At 46.2% G+C, this 24,743-nt stretch overlaps 1 protein-coding gene across 3 annotated transcripts in view; it reads right to left on the reverse strand.

Moving 5' to 3' along the window:
- The window catches only part of MTR (5-methyltetrahydrofolate-homocysteine methyltransferase), a 130,971-nt gene that overhangs the window by 63,156 nt on the left and 43,072 nt on the right, over positions 1-24,743 (reverse strand). For all 3 annotated transcript variants that reach the window (XM_042909233.1, XM_042909232.1, XM_042909234.1), the window contains exons 15-21: positions 24,399-24,584; positions 12,123-12,302; positions 9,632-9,748; positions 9,212-9,352; positions 3,375-3,464; positions 2,151-2,303; positions 71-178 (exon numbers count right to left, since the gene is read on the reverse strand). In XM_042909233.1, the coding sequence (XP_042765167.1) occupies positions 71-178; positions 2,151-2,303; positions 3,375-3,464; positions 9,212-9,352; positions 9,632-9,748; positions 12,123-12,302; positions 24,399-24,584 (975 nt within the window). The remainder of the gene's footprint in view (positions 1-70; positions 179-2,150; positions 2,304-3,374; positions 3,465-9,211; positions 9,353-9,631; positions 9,749-12,122; positions 12,303-24,398; positions 24,585-24,743) is intronic.

Below are 24,743 nucleotides of genomic sequence, written 5' to 3' on the forward strand. Positions count from 1 at the left end.
TACCCCAACCCAGTAACCGTCTCTGAGGCCAATTCCTCCCAGGGCCCACCGGCCTGGACAAATGACTTGCCTCCTCTTCTTCTATGCCAGCATGCGTTTTATTTTCTTCTCTTTCTTTTTCCATGAAAGGAATAAGGTGGCCAACGGCCTTCTTCATGACTCGAGCTGACTTTATAACCTAGGAAAAATACACAGAGTCTGGCATCTTTTACCAAACCCCCTGAATGGTTGCTACTGGCCCCTCGTAGCCTCTTAACTTAGCATAAATGAAGAACGCAAGCTTTGGCCTCGGGTCAGCCACACCGGAGTCCACTTTTGACAGCAGACAGGATGAGGAATGAGTTCCTCGTGGAGAAAGACAATGAATGAGGCACAGAAGGAAAACAAGGCTAGGACCCCCGTGCTGCGATTCCTGTCCTCTGAACCCCTCTGCACACTATTGTTTCTCAGCCTAGAAGGCCGCCCACCACTTCTCCAAGTTCTGTGTGCCCTTTTCCACTCACCAGAGCCCCTTCTCAGCCTTCCCGTCTTGCTCCCCAGCACTACAATTCACTTATAATTAAGGCTTCTGCTGAAGCAAGAACGGGGCCTTTTACAGAATCCATCGACGTATGCTACTATTCATGGGTGGGAGTACGATGCACCGTCTCCAAGTGAATCCTCAGAGCAGAAACCCAGCAGACACCATTAGCCAAATGAGCAAGGTTAATATAACCAGTAATGAGACACAGCAACATTCTTGGCCTCCTCATAGGATCCACTGAGAAGGGCACAGCATCACCCTTATGCTTGCCAAAAACGAGCAAACATCAGACAAACCCAAGCTGAGTGGCAGCTATGTAAACACTCTGCTGCACTCTTCAAAAATCAAGGTCATAAGGAAAGACTGAGGAGCTGTCACAGAGACCAGGATAAGAGCAGTGTGGAGCCTGGAATAAAAAGAAAACAGTAGTGGGAAAACTGGTGAAATCTGGGGCAGCTGGGTGGTTCAGCCGGTTAAGCATCCGACTTTAGCTCAGGTCACGATCTCGAGGTTGGTGGGTTGGAGCCCCGAGTCGGGCTCTGTGCTGACAGCTCGGAGCCCGGAGCCCGGAGCCCGGAGCCCGGAGCCCGGAGCCTGGAGCCTGGAGCCTGGAGCCTGCTCTGGATTCTGTGTCTCCCTCTCTTTGTCTGCCCCTCCCCAGCTCATGCTCTGCCTCCTCTCTCTCTCTCAAAAATAAACAAACATTAAAAAAAATCTGGTTAAATCTGAGCAAGGTCTTTATTTTAACAGCATTACACCGCTGTTAACTGCACTCAGGTCAAGGAAAAATGTTTACCTTTGGGGAAGAAGCTGGGGGAGGGATATACAAGCCATTTTTCAAGGTATGTTTGCAGTGTGTCTGTCTAATGTCACCTCAAGAATGCAAAGTTAAAAGTAAGTCAACGTCATGAAAAACAAATCGTTCCTCGTCTCGTCGTGGTGGTAGTTTGGCTGGTGCATACGTGTGAACACTTTTCACACCGTCTCCTCCACAAACATGCACTTCATGTATGTTAATCATACGACAAAAAAAGCTGTTAGAGAAAGGGTGAATATTATGAAAGAAAGTGGGCATTTAGTTAAATACAGGAAGAGTAATTAGAAAAACCAAAACAGGGCCTTGTTCCGTATGCCTCGCAGCCCCGACCCTGATGGCCCCACAGACGTTTTGTTAACTGATATGGTTAGTAGCTCCTATAGATCAAAATAAGAGTTCTGGTTTTCTCGAAACATAAAATTTAATGTTTATCACTATTCTAAACGCATCCTTCAAAATGAATACTGGCTGGTCAAATCAAATGCTAACGTTATTAACTTTACGTGAAGCAGGGGTTTTATTTTAATTTGGGGGAAGAGCACACAGGTGCTGGGAGTAAGATGTGGTGGCACTTCCTCCTCACAAAGCAAAGGATTTCCAGATGACCTCTAACCTCTAACCTGCACATCGCCCTGAAGACGGACCTCCCGGACGTCACTCGTAGGACATTTACAGAAAGAATGACCACATCTCAGTGCCCACGAGCTCTTGTCAAACTTCAAACTTGAGAAATCTACCCGAACTTACTATTTACTCAAAGACAAAGTCTTTTTCTTTCAATTGTGAAAACCACCCCCATCTTTTGCCAACCTGAGGCAGAAACATTTTTCCAGCTCCAAAAAGGTCACCGACAACTTTCATGCCGTTCATGAGAGGCCCTTCGATTATATTCAGAGGCCGGGGATATTTTTCCTGGTTTAACCTGGCTTCTTCAGTATCCTCAATAATATGTTTTTCGATACCCTATTTAAAAAAAGGATAAAAATCACATTAAAAATTGGCCTAAGGCCAGTCAATAAAGAATGAATCATAGAAATGCTTACGAGTACAGGGTTTGGAATTAGAGTACGCGGGTTCAAATCCTGGCTCACTAATCTCAGCAATTTATCAAGCCTCAGTTTCCTAAACTGTCACACAGTACCTGCCTCATGCGGTTAGTTTTGAGAATTAAATGAAATAACCTATGTAAAGTGCTCAGCTGGCTTTACTGATACAAGGTAAGCACTCCCTAAAAGTATGCAGAAGTGAAAGAAGGAATACTGTGAGTAAAGTCCAAATTCATCATAAAATACACTGTGTCCCACCTGAACGTTTAGCAGAGTATGCGTTACTAACGACCTCCTGTGGAAGCAGTGTGTGTTGTCAAGGTAAAGTTCTGGGGCTGGGGAGGAACGACAGTGGGCAGGACCCTTAGGCGAAGTCCAAACCCACAAAGCCTCCGCTGACTCACCCAGCCTTCACTGATCAAGCCTTAATCCTCGGTGTCCCCAGTTCAAGGTCCCTTAAATGTGGCTCAGTGATTCCACAACCTGAAATATGTGCATCTCAAAAAAGTTTCAAGAGGTTGAAAGTTAAATTCGAGAGCCAAAAAGAGAACTCGCAAGTTCTCCGGACCACAAGTGAGGACACCGAAGCCAAGAGCTTATGTTGTCTGAAGTCCAAATTATCAGCAGAAGATCCAGGACTTGCTCGTGGATCAAATGACGGCAACTTGGTCTAGAACAGCGTTTCCCGACCTTGGCAGTACGGACATTCTGGGCTGAATAATTCTCTGTCACGCGGGCCCGTCCTGTGCACTACAGGAGGTTTACGGGATCCCCCGCCACTGGATGCCAGGAACACCTCCCACCCCCTACTGTGACGACCTAAACTACCTCTAGACACCGCCAACTGTGCTCCGTGGGGGGGTGGGGGGGGCGGGGGGGACAGTGTCCAAACTGCTCAGGAGTGTTCTAGGGAATCTCCCCTCCAGCAACCACCTCGAGGCTCCACCAGCCAGCCTGTTCTCACTCACCCCGTGCTCCCACAGCTCACCTTCACAAGGGCATACTCGAGGCGTTCTTCAATGGGGCCATTCCTCCACTCGTCAGTCTGGACGACTTTCTTCCCTCCTTTGCCATGAGTCTGAGTTGAAATTAGGACAGAGAGTGGGTGCAACAAGCCCTCACAGCAGAAAACTATGGCTTATTCTATTTTTATATTGCTGGTGCCTAGTTGAATGTCCAGCATGAATTAAGATCTCAATTAATGTTTGAGGGAAGGACAGAGACAAGGAGAGGTGTTTTAGGATTTAAGCCTGTGGTGGAAGGGTAAAATGAGGCTCCCCGTTCCTCCTTTCCTAAGGGAGCAATTTCAAACGAAGTATGGCCAGGCAGAAAGAGAAGCTGTTCCCACACGTGCTGGGCCTCCGAAGGCCTCCACGTGGAGCATCACTACCCACAAGCACGTGCGGAGAGGCCGTCATGTGCCAAGCCACACGGCACCCAGGACGCGGGCACACCCAAGGGGTGCAAGACACGGCCACGCTCTCAAGGACCCCGCCACATTGTAAGGAGGCGGAAGGGGAGCCAGCAGAGAAAGCACGTGCCAGGGGCTGGGTGAGTAGATGATCCAGACAACTACGTGCTACAAACCAGACCCAGGGTTTCGAGGAATGAGTCGTCACCACAAACCCGGGGGGAGAGAGACTTTGAGGAAACGGACAGATTCAGCAAAGGGACAAAAAGTGCAATGACCGTGGTCCATGAGGTGAATTGCATGGCCTTATCTGTTTCTCCATCTCAAGTGGTGGCATCACTTGCCCAAACCAAAAATCTAAGTACATTTGTGAACATTCATCCCTTCCTCTCTTTCGGTCACTCACCGAGCCCTCAAAATTTCTCCCCGCCGGGTGCCTGGGTGGCTCAGTCGGTTGAGCGACCGACTTCGGCTCGGGTCGTGATCTCACGGTTCATGAGTTCAAGCCGCGCGTCGGGCTCTGTGCTGACAGCTCGGAGCCTGGAGCCTGCCTCAGATTCTCGATCTCCCTGTCTCTCTGCCCCTCCCCGACTCATGCTCTGTCTCAGAAATAATAATTAAAAAAAAATTTTTTTTTAATTTCTCCCCGCCGTGCTTCCAAGGTCCGAGCCGTGAGCTGGTCTCTGCAGCCCACAGCCGCCCCGACCCCAGTGCACCTTCTGCACTGGAACCAGAGGGGCCTGTCCAAAATGCAAATCACGAAGCACCCCTCCCCGCTCCCCACCTCCCCCCCACCCCCGTGAAAAAATTCACCGTAGGTGTCCTATTCTTCCAGGGATATATTCCCTTTCTAGGCCAAGGACCTCTGGCCACGGCTCCGCTCCGGGCCGTGCCACGCGCCAATCTGGCTTTCTCCCCCTGACCGCATGGGCTGCGTCTTCTGCCCCGCCGGCCCAGCGGCCCAGCGAGCCCAGCTACCCAAACGCTGCAGCTCCTCACACTCCCCATCATCTCCCTTGCCCCTGGGCCTTCACAGTCATTCACCTGACACGCATTCACTCAGCACCCACCTATGGGCCAGCCCCCCCCACCCGCTACATGCAAATGCCCCTCCCCGGGGGACCACCCGCACCGCACTCCAACACCAAATCCTCGCCCGCCGGCTGGCTCCTCTCTAGCTTCCAGGCCTCCCCTGACCCTCGGCTCCGGGAGGCTTTCCCCGACCACCTGTGCGCCTTCAGGTTCAGTGTCCCTCCTGTGCGTTCTCACGGCGTCCCGCGCTCACCGCGCTGGATTACACCTGTGCTGTGCCTTTCTGTGCGTCTCCCTCAACCGCAGAGCACATCTCTCTTACTACTTGGATCCTCCAGGCTCAGTGAGGCACACAGCACAGAACAAGAGTTCAGTAAATACTGGCTGAGTGGTTTAATGCTGAACAAAACCAGATTTTCTGCAGCGGTGGTTTACAGGACAGTAGAGGCCAAGTCACGGAGCACCAGAAATCCATGTGATGGAGCCTGGATTTAACCTCACAGGCAACTGTGGGGCGGGGGCAAGGGGTGGGGGCGCAGGACAAAATTCAAAGTTCCGAAGCTGCAGAATAACGAAGCAGTATTTTCTTTTTTTTTTTTTTTTTTTTTTTTACGAAGCAGTATTTTTAAGAGAAGCCCAGAAGGGGGAGGTTTTAACAGTCCGGGATAAAGGCCTGGACTACAACGCCGGTAACAGGAAGGAAGAAGACAAACACAAAGACATTAAGAGACAGACCATGTGTAAGCAGAGATGGAAGGACCTGGGAGAACCCCAGAACCGCAGGGTTGGGGTGCTCACTGCAGTAACGATGGCACAAGGGTCTCCTCACCTATCGGAAAAACTACAGATGGTGATTTAAAAAGAACAGTTTGCAGCATGAGTCACGGGAGTCGAGACACGGAAGCAAACTAAATGTCCGCTGGTGGACAGACAGATCCAGAAAATGTGGCAGAGGCATACGCAGTCACACTGTCCAGCCACGACGATGGCAAAGCCCACAAAACCAGAGCTGTGTGGCACTGCAGAAAGAAACAGAACGAGAAAAGAAAAAGCCCTGCTAAAGCTCACATTCATGTCACCTGACACAGAACACCCCATTTGCTCTATGAGCCATCAGACAATGCCTGCCTGCGGGGTGGACTTGGAGGAGTGAAAACAGGGCAGTGTTGCAAACACTCTTGGAACAAGGACCTGGTGTGTCCACAGAAACGCCACGCTGTGCAGCACTTACGTGGTGGGGAGGGGTCCAGACGGAACGTGATTACAAACAGCGGCCAACGAGGACACAGGGAAGGCCAGTGAGGATTTCACCAAAGTGTTGGCGGCTGCAGCGAATGAAAACCACCCCACCCAATGAACGTGCTGCAGAAAATCAGTGCTTCGAGCAAGAGGGACACCGGAGGGCGGCTATTTCACAAGCACAACATGGCACGCGGAGTCCACCTTGCTCTCCAACTAGTTGCTCAACAGGATGTTCGCCACGAGCGAAACACAGAATGCCTCACGGGTGAAACACACACAAGACCCACTGTGGAAGCTCAGCAAATACAAAGCTACCAAGTAAAGCGACCAATCAACTGTCATGTCCATCTGGCTGCTCCTTGTATCCATATCTACTGCTCTAGGGAAGCTTCTGTGTCACGGGGTCCTCACGGTGATTGCTGCTTCGTTTCTGGAATCAAGGGGAGTAAACTGCTCCAGAGGAAGACAGAGAAGAAGGCGACCTCCAATGGCAATGAGGAAGATGAAGGCTAGATGAAGGATCAGATAACCTTTTTCACAGAAAAGTATCAAGAACAGTCTCACAATCCAAGGTCGTTCAGGAACGACTGTGTTCAGAACAGAGATCCTTCCAGCCCAAAGGGCTCATGACCTCCATTAGGGTACTGCTTGGTAAGGAACCTGCTCAAAGATCACATGGTACCACGCCATCTCCAGATGTCGTTACCAACAATAATTTATTCATCACAGGTCAGTCTGCACCCGATTAAAAGAATTATTTTTCAACAAACCCATTAACTCCCCCAAAGTGGGATTAGAGAGCTTAGCGAGATCAGAGAGAAGATGCTTTCCACCTGTTCAACAAGGTATCACACAGGGACTCGGGTGCAGACTGCATCGTTTAATAACAAGAAGAGATAATCATTTTCTTACAAAGAAAAAAAATCTTCAACCTTTACTTGCCCCTTAATATCACTGCTTTTTATGCTCCATTTGCACTTGGTACATCCTGAGAAATCGCTACAGAGCTGGCAACTCGTGGGACTTATTAAAGTATACCTGTTTTGGTTATTAATTCCCTTAATGGTAACAGAAGTCACCTTGAAGGTAGACAGCCTACTCGACAGACGGGTCAATGGCTTGTAGTAAGTCCTTGTGGCTACATTAAGAGGGAGGAAATTTCTTATATGATGGATTGTTAAGCTCTTGCAATTGCTGTTAAGATCTCCCTCAGTTTGGCTGTGCCCCAGGGGCAAAACCTCTTCACAGCTCAGCAGGATACACAGAAACAAAAATCTGTAAGCAAACTCTAAAACACAGATGGAAAAGAAGGACTGACATCACCTACAAAGTCAACAAAACCTTAAATGAGAACAGCCTTACACACAAGGATTCCCACCTTTCCTCCGTGAGAGCTGGCTCATCTGGACAGTGGAGGAAAAACTGAAACACCACATCACTGTGTGGGTGAGAACACTCTGGTATAACTTCATAGTTATAGAAACTCGGATGCCCTTTTGGCTTCACCGGAACCCCGAGTTACTAACGGACAGGTCTCCCCACTCAGCGGAAGACAGGCTCGGGAGAAAATTGAATAGCGTTCCACACTCAGGTTCTTGATGTCTGAAGACTATTCAAGGGCTAAGCACTCTGTCTAGATGAGCAGAAACAGTTCTGGAAAGGGGGGGTGGGGGCGATCCAGAGACTGTTTCGTATGCAATGAGGTGAAAAGCACAACTTGATTATATTTGCGGTAATCAAGACCGGATCCATCCTGGCCTTGGCCCACGAGAGAAATCGGAAATGTGTTTAAGGCACGGGAAGGAGGAGCCTGTGCTCACTGGCACACAGTCTGAACTCCGTGAGCTTCACTGAGCCCACAGCAATTTCAGAAACTTAAGTCTTGTCACCTGTAAGCTGACAAGGAGGCAGTTAACCCTGAACCTTCCTAGCCTTCCTCCAGAGCTCTCTAGTACTCACTCTTCGACGGAAGCGGAAAGTGAGCATCTCTGCCAGAGTTAAATTCAGATTTTAACACGGAAAACGTTAACGAGGGAGACAACATCCACGAGAGCACTCTACCGCCTTCACAACGTGACAATAACGTCCTCCTTTGCCTTCACTTTCAGAAATAAATGAGAAAGTTTCTTTGAGGTAAAGATCTCATCTTATTTAGACAGAACAGTAGGAAGCCACACCCATGATACATACTTAATGTACCCAGGACTGCCTGACACATAATAAAGGGAAACAAGGAACCGATTTTCAGACTCACTGTAATTATTCTCATGTCTATAGATCCGAGGTGAACAGACCACAAGCCCTCAAATGCAGAACGCTGCCACAGGTGGACCAGACCCTAGTATCAACAGGCACACAGACATAAACACGCCACAGTGGGAACCCAGAAATAACACAGCCGCACAGGAAAATCCAAAATAGCTAATTTAAATTACAAGGAAGAAAAATATCTCATAAAATGGAAACGTGACTAGAAAGTTATAACAAAATCTCAACAGTGGTTAACTTTGGATGGTAGGATTCTGATTTTTATTTTCTTCTTTTGTTTATCTGTATTTTGTAAATTTTCTAGAATTAACATGTGTGACTTTGGTATGAGAAAAAACTAATTTTACCTTTCATTTATTTTTTTTACAAATACACCATTTTTTTGATTTTTAAAAAAAATTAAAAAAAAATTTTTTTAGAGACAGAGCACAAATAGGGGAGAGGGACAGAGAGAGAGTGAAAAAGAAAGAGAGAAAGAGAGAGAGAGAGAGAGAGAGAGAGAGAGAGAGAGAAGCTCAAGCACAATCCAAGCTCAGTGCAGAGTCTGATGCAGGGCTCGATCCCACGACCCTGGGATCATGACCTGAGCAGAAAGAGCCGGGCACTCAACTGACTGAGCCACCCATGTGCCCCTAATTGCATGTTTTAAAATAAATGTACAGAAGCCTAAATTCAGAACACTGAAGCAGGCTGGGTATGGCCTGCTTCTGCTTCCTTACCCTTAACTAAGACACCTTCTCTGGAACTCTCTGTAGAAATTAAGTGATCCAAAGACTGGATGAGACACTTGCTTCTAGTCTACGATGGTCTAATGAACCTGAGTGACGAGTTCAGACAGGAAAAGCCATCTGTCAGAACACTTTTCTCTCTACCTGCGCATAGCGTAAGAGCTTCTCAGTGGCCTCGGGGTCTTTATTCCAGATGAGATCTTCACAGAGCTGGAGGAGCTCCTTATGGATATCATCATAGACAGGGAGGCTTCCGGCATTCACTATCCCCATGTCCATACCAAACTAAGGGCAATACAAAGAAAAAAAAAAATGAGAATTTCCACGGAAATTCAGAGGTCAGCAAACGTTTTCTGTAGAAAGTATCTGAGACCACGGTGTCCGTCACAACTACTCAGCTCTGCTACTGTACCATGAAAGCAGCCACTGACGATGCATAAAGCACAGATAAAACGTTAGCCACAGAAGCTGCAGCAGACCAGCTGCGTGAGTCTGTCCCCACATCTGCAAACCCCTGTCCCGATTAAAAACTGGCTCCAAGTGCAAACAGGTGTTGTACTGTACCTTGATGGCATGGTAAAGGAAAACCCCATGCATTGCTTCTCGAATGGCTTCCATTCCGCGGAAGGAGAAGGACAAGTTGGAGAGACCTCCACTTACTCTGGCTCCAGGTAATGTTTCCTAGCAAAAAATTTTAAAGGTGAACAGATTACCCTATTTTGCCAAAAGTAGCAATCACATTCCTCAAGCTACATATACAAGAGCGGAAAGTAAAAAACGTGAAGTTCGAAGTAATTCAGGGCTTCTTGGAGCCAGACGCAGACTCAACTTGCCCTACCACGACGTCGCGGGAGCTCTTTCATAGACGGTCTTTCCTCCTACGCTCTAATCCCCTATGGGAAGATAAAAGATTCTGCTGTATCCACTTCATCTCTACAGGGAGCCGGACGGGGCCACAGTACATGGTGAGTGTGCCATAAAATACTTGCCAAATAAATCACAGAGAAAAGAAAGAATCAGAGATGGAAAACACAGAGAGAGACAGAGTAGTCGGTCATTCACTCGAAGGCTTCTGTAGCCTAAATCAACCAACTCCCTAGTTCACCATAAACTTGGCTGATTATACCACAACGTGAAACTGAGGCTCCCAGCACACGTGATGACAATATCAAGCATGAGCATGCATGTGGAACAATAGGAACCCCTCCTTACGTTGGTCAAAGTACACACCAGCTCAAGCACTTAGGGAGACAGCTCACCTTATCTACTGCTGTGACCCAAGCACCCCACTTCTGGGTGTATGCTATAAAGAAACTCATGCACGTGCACCCAAGTTACACGTATAAGAATGTTCACAGCAGCACTGCTTATATGGTCCAAAAACTGGAAACAAACCAAATGTCTATCAACAGCAGAACAGTTGATTGTGGAACAGTTACACAATACGATATTATACATCAATAAAAATGAACAAAGTATAATGACAACATAGATGAATCTTTTAAGTAAGTCTGGGTAAGGAAAAGAGACATACAAATCTTAAGATTCTATTTAAAGGTTTTTTTTTTTTAATGTTTATTTATTTTGGCGGGGGGGGGGGGGGAGACAGAATGTAAGAAGGGATGGGGGAGGGGCAGAGAGAGAGGAAGAGACACAGAACTCGAAGCAGGCTCCAGGCTCCGTGCTGTCAGCACATAGCCCAATGTAGGGCTTGAACTCAATGAACTGTGAGATAGATCGTGACCTGAGCCAAAGTCGGACACTTAACTGACTGAGCCACCCAGGTTCCCCTGAAGTTTATTTTTTGAGAGAGAGCATGTGTGCAAGCTAGGGAGAGACAGAGAGAGAGAGAGAGAGAGAAGGAGAGAATCCCAAGCAGGCTCCTTCCTCAATCTCACAAACTATGAGATTGTCAGCTGAGCCGAAATCAAGAGTCGGACACTTAACCAACTGAGCCACCCAGGGGCCCCAAGATCTTATATTAAGCTCAAAACTAGGCAAAGCACTGGGTACACAGTTGATTATTTGTGGTAGTTTTGTTCCATAAAGTCACCGTGAACAATGAATCCAGGAATATCGGAATCACTGCTCCGAGGGAAAAGTAGAGTTCTGTTCCCGTGAACCTCTGGTCACACAATTTTCATCTACTCATCAATATATAAACTTGTCTTACGTGTGTTTGTGTAAAGACATCTTGTTTAACGTATAGTATTGATTCACTAACACTGAGCTCACAGCCAACAGCACTACAAGTCCCATCTAAACAAAGCTTACCTAATGCAAGTATTTTCTCTGCAAGGCATGTCCAGCCTTCCCACACTCAGGCACATTAGATGCCACTGCAGCACTATACTTGGGGGCCATTGAAACAGGGAAAGAAGTTACCAAGAAAATGCTCAAAAATGTGAAAAACATGGCACTTAAATAGACCACGAAATGGACGCTTGTTTGCAGGATGATAGCTGAGAAAAGCAGGAGAGTATGTCCTTGGTGACCTCATCTGGGAACGTGTAGGTGGGGCCGCTTGAATTTTTCACCTCTCTGCACACGGGCATGTCCGTGAACGACTGCAAAAGTACCATGAGTACTGATTCTGGGGTCACGAATAAATTTTACCAAGTGGGTGAATTTGCAAATACAAACTGTACATAAGCGATAAAATTCTAAAGAAAAGCAACAAAGTGGTATCATAAAATTCAGGATGATGGTTACATCATAGAATTCAGAATGAGAGCGTAATCTGAAGGGAGACTCATGGGAGCACTAGGCACGTTCTATTTCATGACCTATGTAAAAACTACTACGTGATTCATATTTATTTATTACACTCTGTACCTTTTATATATTTTCTCCAGTATGTATGTTATACTCCATAGTGTAAAACACATACGTGAAAAATAAAAAAGGCCCCTAAATTTCCGAAAACGAATTTACTACCTAAGAGTAAAATGTCGACATTCCCAGCCAATGATCATGTAGCTCCAACTACTCACTGGAGCCATGGGATAAATGTGAGGGATGTCTTGGGGAGGAAAGAGAAAACATCCATACTTACTTTAATGATTTTTGTGGCGTGGATAAAATTAACAGCATACAAGTTATGTTCTTCCATCCCAGTACCAATCGTGAGGATATTAGGGTCAAAGATGATGTCATTTGGATTAAAGCCCAGTTTTTTCACAAGTAGATGGTAGGCCCGGATGCACACTCTGATTTTGGCATCCGTTTCTGTCGCCTGGGGAAGGGAGGAAAAGACGTAATTTGAGATAGAAAAATGAAGTGTTATCTATGAAAGCAGAAGCACATTTCACTTGTCGAAGGCACTCGGGTACCAATGCTTGGGTTTTACAGACTGTCGCCAGCACAACAGCTACACTGAGTCCGTGAAAATAAAATCTCACACACACACATGTGGTATATTAATAAATAAGCTTCTTAAAAAATACACACACACGGTAAAAACTCAAACGCTACTGAGGAACAAATTAACGAGTCAGCGTCCCTCCTGTCGAGATCTGCCTGCAGCACCTTAACTCATCACCCAGGCAACACTTCTGAAGGGTTTCTGGCATTTTCCTGCTCCAATACTCCACAAAGATCCAAGAATCCCCACCTTCTTCCCCACCCCCCATGCACTGGCTAATTAACGTGTGCCTTAAATCATAAATGTAAATAGAATCCATATTACTCTTCAGAACGGTGACACTAGAAAGCAAGGAACAGATTCCAGCAAGACTCAAAACTCCCAGCTGCTGCCCCTCAAGCCTTACAGCCAGGGCTCACGTCTCCGGGTTTATTTCCTAACGTTTTCTCTCATCTACTCTACTCTTCCCCCTGCTCCTCTGATGGTCTGGACACCTGCCAAGCTTCTACGTTAGAGCGAAATGCACTGCTGCCACTGCCGGGGACACACAGGGACATGGCTCTGTGCTTCGCATCACACACGTCCCAGCCCAGACAGCTCTTTCCAGTTTGGCCTTCCTTACCGTCCCCTCCGCCACCCTGCCTGTTTCCCCCATCCCATCCCCCTCGTGGCACCTCTTTCTAGAAATGGTATTTATTTGGCAACTTATTATTCTTATGTTTTATTATTTATTAGCTTGTTGAGCCAGAACACCAGTCCTGCTGTATCCCCTGTGCCTAGAGCCGTGCCTGCCAAAGTATGTGCTCGATACTGTTTACTGAATCAACACTGCTTTTACTCAAAGCCCTTCCGAACTTTGTAATGGAGACTATCTTCAGACCAAATTTACAGCCTCAACACAGGGCTTATTCAACAAATTACATTCTGAGTTATTTTAAATATTTTTTTAAGTATTTAATTTTGAGAGACAGTGTGAGTGGGGGAGGAGGAGAGAGAGAGAGAGAGAGAGAGAGAGAGAGAGAGGGGAAGAGAGAGAATCCCAAGCAGGCTCCACACTTTCAGCACACAGCCCAAGGCAGGGCTCAAACCCACAAACAGTGAGATCGTGACCTGAGCCAAAACAAGAGTCGGATGTTCAACTGACTGAGCCACCCAGGTGCCCCGAGTGATTTCTTGCATAAAAAATCAAATCTGCTCTGAAGAAAAACTGAACACTTGCTATCATGACAATCCAAAAAAATAAGCCACACACAATTCTGTGTGTAAAATGTTACTGACAAATGGCCAACACCACTGAACTACGTGTTGAGTCTACAAGCTATTTTGAGGGAGGGCGCCCTTGCCTAGACGTGGGCACTAAGTGTCCTGACCTCCAGAGAGCAAGCTCTCCAGGTGAGCACACAGATGAGGGCCACTCAGAGAGGCCTCACCCCCCAGAAAAGGCACGGTCGGGAATTACACAAAGAACTCACCCTTAGATCCAGGCTTTCAATAGCTTGCCTACTTTGGTATTCTTTCAACTGTTCCCTTTGGTTTCCAATCTCTCCCGGCGTCCTGCAGCTGGTGGGGTTAGGTGTCACCTCAGCTGGTTCAGTGCCCCCATGACTCAGCAGGACCAAGGGCCAAGGGAAAGGGAGACAGGAGTGGGCTCTGTGGCCCCACCGCTCCAGGCTTTAGGGAAGGTGGCAAGCTCTCTTCTTCCCTAAATGAATTTCTTCAACAACTTACTCCTTCAGTTAGAGTGACAAGGTTAAGGCCAAGATGTAGGCCTGGAGAAAGCAGTCAGGAGCAGGTCGTCCAGGGCTGGCTTTAGTCTTGGACTTTGGTTCACCCTTCACCAGTGAGCCCAATAAGGGTTCTAGCTTCTAGGTTCATGGCCCAGCCAAGCTCCTTAAAAGAGGAGGCAGAGGGGCCTGGGGCTACCAGCACTGCCAGTGTCTCTTACAGCCTAGTTTGATTGGTAGGTCAAGAGATCCAGGTCCTGCTCACTTCTCTGAGCCACGAATGACACGCGGCCAAGTGTGGAAGGCTTAGGGTGTCGTGCGCAGGCGAGCAGGGAAGCCCAGCCGTGTGCCAGGAGGCAGCGTTGCCCACGGAACAAGCAGGAGGGTCCTCACAGGGCAGGAATTCGTTATTCGGGCCAGAACAGAATCACCAACTCTCAGCCCCGTAAGGATACATCCTTGTCAAACTGTTCCTGTAGCACCTGGAATAGTCCCGTCACATTAACAGACACTCAACTCCCGGCCGTTGAATAAACAAATGAATCTCAGAATGAACAGAGGCTCGGTGTGCAGACCTTTGCCAGAAGCAGGTCATATCACGTTAGATTCGCCAGGATTTTTTCTGTCATGTTCCTCAACCAGGGTTAGGAGATAAACACGCTAGCAAGCTACAGTCATGCCAGAGGATCTCACAGGATCCAGAAGAGAGGTCCAGGGAAAGAAGAGAACGGGAGCCTCCCTCTGTTCGCAAGGGTTCTACACTCTGGTCGCACATTGTCATCTGTGGGGCTCCTGGTGTGTTTTCTAATACCTGGACCTTCCCCTAGACCGGTTAGATCAGGACCTTGAGAAGAGAGCTAAGCAACGATATCTTTAGGAGCCCCTGGCGATTCTCCCGTAAAGCCAAGCTGGGGTCCTGGATCGGTGAGGCGGCACCTTTTCAGGTCAAGCGATGAGAAAACCTCAGGGATGAGTCCACAAATCTCAGGGTCGAGAAGGAAGGAATAAAGGCCATTTATGATCTCGCCATCTACCCGATTTACTCTTAGGCTGCAGAAAGCCGGACAGCCATCAGTAGGCAGATGCTTTAGTTAAGAATGAGCAGGAGGCCCATCCCGCTGCCACGAAATCCAAGCCAGAAGTGATAGGGACATGGGTGCCACCATCAGCAGGGCACCGATGAGTCAGAAGGAAGAAACCTGAAGAAAGAAGTTTACAAGGAAAAACACTCTGGCTTTCCAAAACCACAGAGGGCGTGGGCTTAGTTCAGAAGCCTTCTGAGTGGATTCTCCATGGTGGCAAATGTGCGGACGGACACAGCAGGCAGCCACGGGCAGGTGTTAGGAAACCCAGCATCACGAGGGCAGAAGTGAAGGCCAGGGGTGAAGACGGTGGAGACCCTGCCCACGGTGGAGGAGTGCACTGGGGTCGCTGGAAACGCAAGGCCAACCTGGAGGGCCCCTGGTTCACCCCTCGGCTGAAGGAAGGGAGGGGTGCCCCTGGCACAGCTCATGCACAAGGCAGAAAATCTGGATGCCAGGGACTCAGACTTTGAGGGGGAAATGGACGAGACGGGAGACAGGGCAATGAGACACAGAGACAATCTCCACAGTATGCTAACACTAGGGAGGACAGGGTCTCAGATGTGACCACTGGGGACACAGCAGATGAGGAAATCAGAGGCCAGACTCATTTGTGTAGTCATGATCATGATCCAACGCCTGCCCGTGGCTTTTTCTCCAGAAACTACAGATAGAAGCCGCGTGCTGGAAAACCGTACTCTGCAAGGCCAATGCTAAGGCCCAGGTGAAGCAGCACCATTTCCTAGCTAGGGCCAAGCGACCCCATTCAAATCTTCTCCATCACAAAGAGGAAAGCCAGGCGCGCTGGGAAGCCAGAGCCTGAGCTGGAGGTCCCCCAGCTGTGCTGTTACTCCTGTGAGGTAACGAGCGTCCCAGGCTCCGTGGAGGCCTGGGGACCAAGAGAGGCGTGGAGGCCTTCTGTTCCTCACATCCCTGTCATGAACTCCCGCCTCCGAAAGCAATCTGGAAAAGTCTTTGCAAGGACTTCAGACCTATAGTCCATCTGAGAAGGAAAGGCCCAAGAACAGAAATATCCAATCACGTAAGCTTAACTGGGCAGTGGTGACCTCTCCATAGCCACTGAATAGGAGGCCTCTGAAATGCAGAAATACTTGTAGGATGTTAACAAAGCTCAGAGAGGATCAGAGGAGAAAACGTTGAGAATGAGCTCCTAGGCGTGGGTCAACTACCTTCAGCAAGGTAAAAATAAAGGGAAAACTGAGAACTATTACTTCCCTTTCCTAGAACCATTTACGATACCATGGTGCATAGCTTCCTGGAAAATACAAGACATTCAACTGAAAAACGGTATCAATTTATCTAAATTCAACAGAGAAGCGGTCATGAAATAAAAATCTAAAAGATCATTACCAAAGGAGAAATATTTACGAAAGGAAAAAATAAGCCAACCACAACAACAAAGTGACACAAAACACCTAGGAAGGTTCCCGAAATTCTCTATTTAAGAAAAACTATAAAACCTCATTAATAATAACTGGAAAGACATCCTATGCTCCTAAATGACAACTAGGAATATTGCTAAGATATCATCATACTCTAGGTTAGGGTTAAATTTTAATCAATATCCCAATGGGGCTTTATTTCTCCATAAGTTGGAAAATTATCTTCAAATCATTTAACAGAGGAAAATGTGAATATAACGGATGCATTTATAGGATACTGATCCTTTGAAATTAGTTTGCACACGTGCAAACAAAAATGATATAAGCCCATCCTTTTAGGTGATAATTATATTTCTAAGAAACCTCACATTATCAAAAATTATTCTATCAAAATAATCATTTCAATTAGAAAAGGAAAATTAAATCTAGTAGTAGTAATAACATTATTTTCCCATAGAAATTTCAAGGATAAAGGAGTTAAAATAACAGGCAATCAAAACTATGAACATCAGCAAAAGACAAAGAAACGCTTCCTTATTTGCCTTTTACTCCAGAAGTCTCAGGGCCAGAGCCCCCTCAGCCACATCCGACCTTGACCTCGCAGTTTTCAGTGCAACATGAATCACAAACATAAACCGAAGACGGCAGCCAGATACTGCAACAAAAGCAGGCGTGAGTTCCCCCTTCTGTTCAGTTCCAACAGTTTTTCCATTTAAGAGAGAGGCTTTCGGGGCGTCTGGGTGGCTCAGTTGGTTAAGCGTCAACTCTTGATTTCAGCTCAGGTCATGATCTCACGGGGGTTCGAGCCCCGCGTTGGGCTCTGTGCTGATGGTGCAGAGCCTGCTTGGGATTCTGTCTCCCCCCTCTCTCTGCCTCTCTCTCTCCCTCTCTCTCTCTCTCTCTCTCAAAAACAAATGTTTAAGAGAAAGGCTTTCTCCTTAGAAGCAACCATGTCATCCAAGCAAAGCAAATCTTGGTTCTTAACTGTTTCTACACCCAAGAGTGTGAGGAGAATTCACTGACAGAAGACATGCCTTTAAAATAACCAAAATATCTGTATTGTTGGCTTCTGAGCTTTGCAAATATGTGAATTTTTTTTGTTTTGTTCTTTGTAATTTCTCATAATTCTTCAGTAAACATATATGTCTATAATCATACAGAAAAATTATTTTTAAATAGGGAAAGCAGTATTTAAAAGGAATCTTTAGTTCTACTGCCTTATAGTAACAATTATTTTCCTTTACAGCATTTTCTTCTGATCTTTATTAAATGTAGTTTTTACGTTGTCATGTATACAGTGTCTAAATAATTTTTGGTTTTATGTTTTTTATTTACATTTTATAAGCACTGTCACCCTGCCATAGTCTTCGTAATTAATATTTGAATACTCTGAATAATATCCCAACAGAATGATGTAATCTAAGCTAACAATTTCTCTCCAGCTGGGCATTTAGGTGTCTTTTTGTTCAATAAAGCTGGTGAAAAATCTTTGCGTATATAGTGTTCTTAATGCTGCCGAATTCTTTTATTGGGATAATTTCCCAGAAATGAGATCATTAGCTCAAAGGGTATGAACGTTTTTATATGTCTTGGCAGGTATTACAGCATCTTTCAAAAGGGCCATCCCAGCCTGATACTAGGCTCTAGGATGAATAAGCTTTCTGTTTCTACTGCTGTACCAGCACAGGCCTTGATCATTTTTAAGTTTACTTTCACCGACTTAGTACAGATAAAACATTACCTTAATATCGCTCTAATCTGCATTCTTTCGTAACTAGGTTAAAACGATTCTTTCCCTACACTTGCTTTTTACTTCTAGTCACATTCAAATCTACATTGGGAAAGCTCGTTCTCAGACCAGACCGGACACTGTGCAATGCGAACGGACAAAGCGTGGGGTAAGTTACACAGGACTTGGAAACACGCATCAGTATTCAAACTGGCAGATCAGGGATCCGAACTTGGCTCCAGCACGTCCTAACCATCTGACCTTGACTCACTCTAACATGGGAGGACAGCTACCCCCAGGTGGTTGCTCCGAGGACCGAGATACACGCTGCTGGTTTCCAATCACAGTATACACATCACCTCTAAGGCCTCAAAATTCCTGAAGCCAGATTTAAGAAACAAAACAAATGAGCCAAGGAACGAAAACAAGAAAGGGACAGGCTAGGCAAGAAATAGACTCTTGTTAACTACAGGGAACACGCCGACAGTTACCAGAAGGGAGGTGGGTGGGGAGACGGGTGAAAGAGGTGATGGGGATTAAGGAGGGCACTCGAGGCGAGGCACACGCACAGGGTGATGTACGGAATTGCCGAATCCCTACATGGTACATCTAACACGAATGTAACGCTGTATGTTAACTATACTGGAATTTAAAATTAAAAAAAATTACTTAGCCCAGGTCTCACCCCAGACCACACGAGCCAGGAACCGAAAGGGGGGAGTCCAGGGCTGTGCATGGTTTTTAAAAGCCCCGGCAGAGACCCCTTCTCCATGGAGGCTGCTGGCTACACACAGACGCACTGCTGGCAAAGCACACGACACTGCATTCCCATTCTGAGCTGACCTTGCTGCATGCTTCACTGAGAAAACAAGCAGTTACAGACTCCCCCGGAACACCGCCTAGCGTGCCTCTGGATCTGCAGGCTTCCAACTTCACTCCAGCAGTGTGAGCACACTGCCCCCCCCGCCCCCAACCTGCACACTGATTGCCGGCCCTCCCCACTTACAAGGTCACAGAGCTAGCAAACACCCCCTTTCCCTGGTGCATTAATTCCTCTTTCTCTACCAGATCAATCCCATCGGCTTGCAAACACATATCGTCACATCATCCGTCTACACACACACGCGCGCGCCCTTTCTTAACCCCCTACCCATCTCTGGTTTCCACGCTATTCCTCTGTTCCCCTTTAAAGCAAAACTCTTCAAAAAAGGTTGTTTACACCTGCTGCCTCCAATTCTCCTATTCTCTCTTGAACCCACTCCAATTAAGCTTTCATCTCCTTGGAAACAGTACAGCAAGATCATCAACTACCCCAGTTCTAAATCCAGTGATAAATTCTTTGTCTCATCCTACTTGATCTAACCACAGCTCTTTAAAATAGCTCACCGGGCCCTTCTTGCTTGTTCTTCACTTGGCTTCCCAGTGAAACCCGTCTTCTGGTTCCTCTCCTACCAAACAGGCTGCTCCTCCTCGAACTCTTCTCATGGGGTCTCCTCCTCTCCCCGGCCCTGAGCACTGCAGCTCCAAGATGCACTTGGTCCTGGGACCTCTGCTCTACAGTCATTCCTTTGGAGACACAGTCGTCCTGCTTTAAATCCCACCTATGTACAAATTATTCCCAAGTACTGTACATCCAACATGTTTATGTTGACCGGTGTGTGTGACCTGTGTTTTTATTTCTTACTCCCTGTGCACCCTAAAAATGCACATTGCACATTTATGCCCTATCTTCCTAGGGCCTGGCACACACCAGGGGCTCAAGATGCACTTGAAAGAATTAAAGCCAGTATCTGCCTCCATCAACTAATAACAGATTTCTATACCAATTTCTTACAGAACACTTAGATAACAAAAAGAGAAAGAGCTCCTAGAAATAAGACTCGATAGAGAGTCTGGAGAATAAATACAGGTGTAGAAATCTCACACTGAGCACAGCAAAATGCTAGGGCTGAAAAAACAGGAAAGAAAAGAAAATTAGGCAACCTTTCCAAAACATGCAATATCTGAATACCACATGTGCGAAAAGAGAAGATAAAAACATTCAAGAAAACTTGCTGCAACTGTGGCCTCAAGTTTCCCAAATCAAAAGAGACCACTGGGTGTACCTCATGAGAGATGGCTCATCATCAAGAGATTTCAGAACACCATGGACAGAGAAGATCCAAGAAGAAGCATCCAGAAAGTAGGAAAATAAATAGGTTTCACAATAAAGAACGAAGGGTTAGAACAGCCCTAGTGGAAACCAGAAGACCATGTTTTCAAAGCAAAGGGGAAAGAATTCCAAGCCTCTATCCTATACCCCCGTCCAACTGTCGATTAGTATAAAAATAGAATACAGCCATTTTCAGACACGTAGGGTTTAAAAAATTTTACCGCCATGTTTTCTTTCTTAGGAAGGTGACAGAGAATGCACTTCACCACAGGAGAGCTCAAACCAAGAATGAGGCAGGGGCACCCAGGTGGCTCAGTCGGTTGAGTGTCCAACTTCGGCTCAGGTCATGATCTCCCAGTCTGTGAGTTCGAGCCCCGCATCAGGCTCTGTCCTTACAGCTCCGTGCCTGGAGCCTGCTTTGGATTCTGTGTCTCCCTCTTTCTCTGCCCCTCTCCTGCTCACACTCTCTCTCAAAAATAAATAAACATTAAAAAATGTCTTAATTAAAAAAAAAAAAAAGAATGAGGCAATTAGGAGATCTAAAAATCTAAGGGAGGAGTAAGAGGAATACCCAGGAGGACGGCGAGGGACGCTTCACAGGGCCAGCTGCCAGTCAGACTACGACCTTCCCAGACTGTGTCAGAAGACCTGAAGACAGCATTCTTCAAGAAATTTAAATGACCATCTTCTGACTGTGTTTGGATACACTGGATACTGGAAATTTACACAACTAGAGGATATTTTGAAAATAAACTGTACGAGAAACAAAGCAGACGGAAAGTACTGATTTCACGGAAAGCAAACAGGGTGCAGGAAAGAAAAGGAACTGTCGCATACGACCACATGTCTGGGCTTGTACGTTGCTTAGTGACGTGAGCACCGAAAATAGTCACAACTAAAATTAACCGTAGTGGGAGGATGGGGGGGATACAAGTAAAGATGTGTGAAGTGGGGGTACAGAGGATAGTAAAAACGCCAAACTCATCCCCACTATAGAGAGGCAATAAATAATACCTAAAACTGGGATTCGAAGACAAGGAGGGAACTGCTGTGAGTATCAGATAAAAGCAGACATGGTTGCCGCTGGGGGGCTAGAGGGCTGGAGGCTTCTGGGTTTTAGGAAAACCCACACAGCGGTAGTTGCCTCTGTAACTACCTACATAGACATCTTAGGTAAAAATAAAAACAATGCCAGAAGGTCTCACCACACTGAACTGGCAGGGGAAGAGGCCTGGATAACAACTTTGCAGAAGGAGGACTTAACGGTACGTGTCCAAATGTTAAACACCCGCACATCCGAGGACAACCATTTCCCAGAGGAAATAGCTGAATGAATTCGGGAATTTGCCGGCCATGTTCCTTTCACTAAAAAATTAGAAACAACTGTAATGTCATTCAATATCAGACTAAGGAAAACACACAATCCTGGAATCTAACGCAACCATGAGAGACGGAGTTATAACTCATATTTACCAAGACAGGAAGATGCCGATACTCTGCCGAGTCGGGGGAAGGTTCCAGAACAGCAGGTGTAAATTCACTTATATAAAATGTTTAATTCTCGAGAACTTCTCCTCTTTTCCTAAATGGTCCCACGGCTTTCTCGTTCAGTTCAGGTTTTTAATGTGTTTCCTCTTCAGAAGGACTTTCTGAGGTGGCTTTTTCTAAAACAGCCAACTCTTCCCCGGCTAGCCTTACCCTGGGTTCTTTCACCCGACCATTTAGCAAAGATGCCGGTGAATGACACCAGATCCGGGCTCAAATCCTAGCACCAGCCACCTGTGTGACAACAGGGCCGCAAGCGCTTTGGTTTCCTCACGTGGAATACGAAAAAAATAATAAAACATAGCCAACACTTCTATGCTGGGGCAAAAAGCTGATTTAACGTGCGTAGCGTGCCTGCTTGGTAGGAGTCAAGGTTCAATACATGTCCATTACCAAAATCATCTCTTTTGCACTCTTCTGGATTATTTGAATTTTTCTCCTAGTGAAAACATATCTTTTGGACAACATCGGTAACACTTCAGTCACAATTTTACTCTAAAACTACAAAAAGCAGAGAAAGGAAAGAAAAAGGACATATAATTCCACTACTCGTCAGTCATACAGAATAAGAAGTCAGTATGTCCCGATCTGAAACCACGCCTACCCTCCAGTTAACTGGTGTTTTTTTCCCTCAGCTTATACAGACACACATGTATCCACATAAGTCTTGTTTTATTAAATAAAACCGGGATCATGCTGCCTTTTTTCCCCATTTTTCGATATATTGTGGACCTGGTTCCACACCTCATCCCGTTTAGCCGGTACGCAGTGCTCTGTGCGGCATCCGCTACTCATGGACCGTCAGACTCTTTGCCAGTTTCTGCTACCATAACACCACGAGGAGCTTGAACACGTACCTTCACGTATCAACCTATTATGAGATTCCTGGGGTCGGGGGGTGGTGGGGGCTGACTCACAAGGGATGGAATTTTTTTTTCATTGTTTTTAAAAAATACTGAAGAGACACAAAAATGGTTCTAAAAGTCACGTGAGGTATAAGGCATCAATACAACATAATCACTGCACACCCTTCGCTCGCTTGACATTATGTTTCAAGCTTCCCACTGCCCCTCCCTGATACCGTGGCAGGGACACGACGAGAGGAGCCATTTGACAACATGATCCCAGTTTTATTTAATAAAACAAGACTTATGTGGATACATGTGTGTCTGTATAAGCTGAGGAAAAAAATGCCAGTTAACTGGAGGGTAGGCGTGGTTTCAGATCGGGACATACTGACTTCTTATTCTGTATGACTGACGAGTAGTGGAATTATATGTCCTTTTTCTTTCCTTTCTCTGCTTTTTGTAGTTTTAGAGTAAAATTGTTTGTGACTAAAGTGTTACTGATTTTGTCCAAAAGATAGGTTTTCACTAGGAGAAAAATTCAAATAATCCAGAAGAGTGCAAAAGAGATTTTTCTCTTTGATTAAAAAAAATAAATATCCTGGGGCGCCTGGGTGGCGCAGTCGGTTAAGCGTCCGATTTCAGCCAGGTCACGATCTCGCAGTCCGTGAGTTCGAGCCCCGCGTCAGGCTCTGGGCTGATGGCTCAGAGCCTGGAGCCTGCTTCCGATTCTGTGTCTCCCTCTCTCTCTGCCCCTCCCCCGCTCATTCTCTGTCTCTCTCTGTCCCAAAAATAAAAAAAAAATAAAAAAAAAAAAGTTGAAAAAAAAATAAATATCCTATTAATGCTTCATTTTTTATTTCCTTAATCACTACAAACTATAGTATCTTCTCCTAGATTAGCTCTTTGCTTTTCTTTTTCTATAAACTGCTTATTCACTTCCTTTGTCTAGACTTCTTTTGGCTTGATTTGGGTGTTTCATTTTCCAATTTACAGAAACGTTGCATGCTGGGGATGTTAACCCACTGCTACCACTCATGTTGCAGATGGTACCATGTCCTTCACCCCAGAAAGTTAAACATTTTCAGGTGGATACCTCTATTAATTTTCCTCCTGGCTTCCCAAGTTTAGTTGGGTAAGTGCCCATATACTCCTCAGAATTTTGTTTTTTCCGTTAAGATCGTCCACTGACGTAGGCTGCATTTTAGGATACGGTGGGAAACGGGGCTCTACTTTATTTTCTTCCAAACGCACAGCCAGTCGGTCTAATAGCATTCACTGAATAATACCTTCCTCAACTGATACAAAGACTTCAGAATATATCAGATTTTCCTACTTGTAGTGACGAGTATCTGTACACGTGCATGACGTGTGTATCCACCCGTGCACACCCACATGGTACTTATGGTGTTCTGGACTCTACTGTCTTCCGCTGCCTGGTCTAGCCCGTGTAACGCGATGGAGCTCAGTCCAAAGTCCTCACTCACCTGCCCTTCTTCATCAAACGCCATGACCACCACAGCAGCTCCAAACTTCTTAATCTTTCTAGCCTTCTCCAGGAAGTCGCCCTCGCCCTCCTTCAGACTAATGCTATTGACAATGCACTTCCCTTGGCAGCATTTCAGCCCGGCTTCAATCACAGCAAAATTGGAGGAGTCGATGCACAAGGGCACCTGAGATCAGAAGGGCAAGAAAAGTCACAGAAAAATTACAAGTCACTACAAACTCCCACCCAAGGGCTCCCAAATATTCCTTATTTCTTATTTAGGAAAACAACAAACAAATAATAGTAGTGTGGCAGAAAGAGGATTTTAAGGTAGTCGTTCTTAATG

Source organism: Panthera leo, chromosome D2 (genome assembly GCF_018350215.1).
Source record: "Panthera leo isolate Ple1 chromosome D2, P.leo_Ple1_pat1.1, whole genome shotgun sequence".
NCBI lineage: Eukaryota > Metazoa > Chordata > Mammalia > Carnivora > Felidae > Panthera > Panthera leo.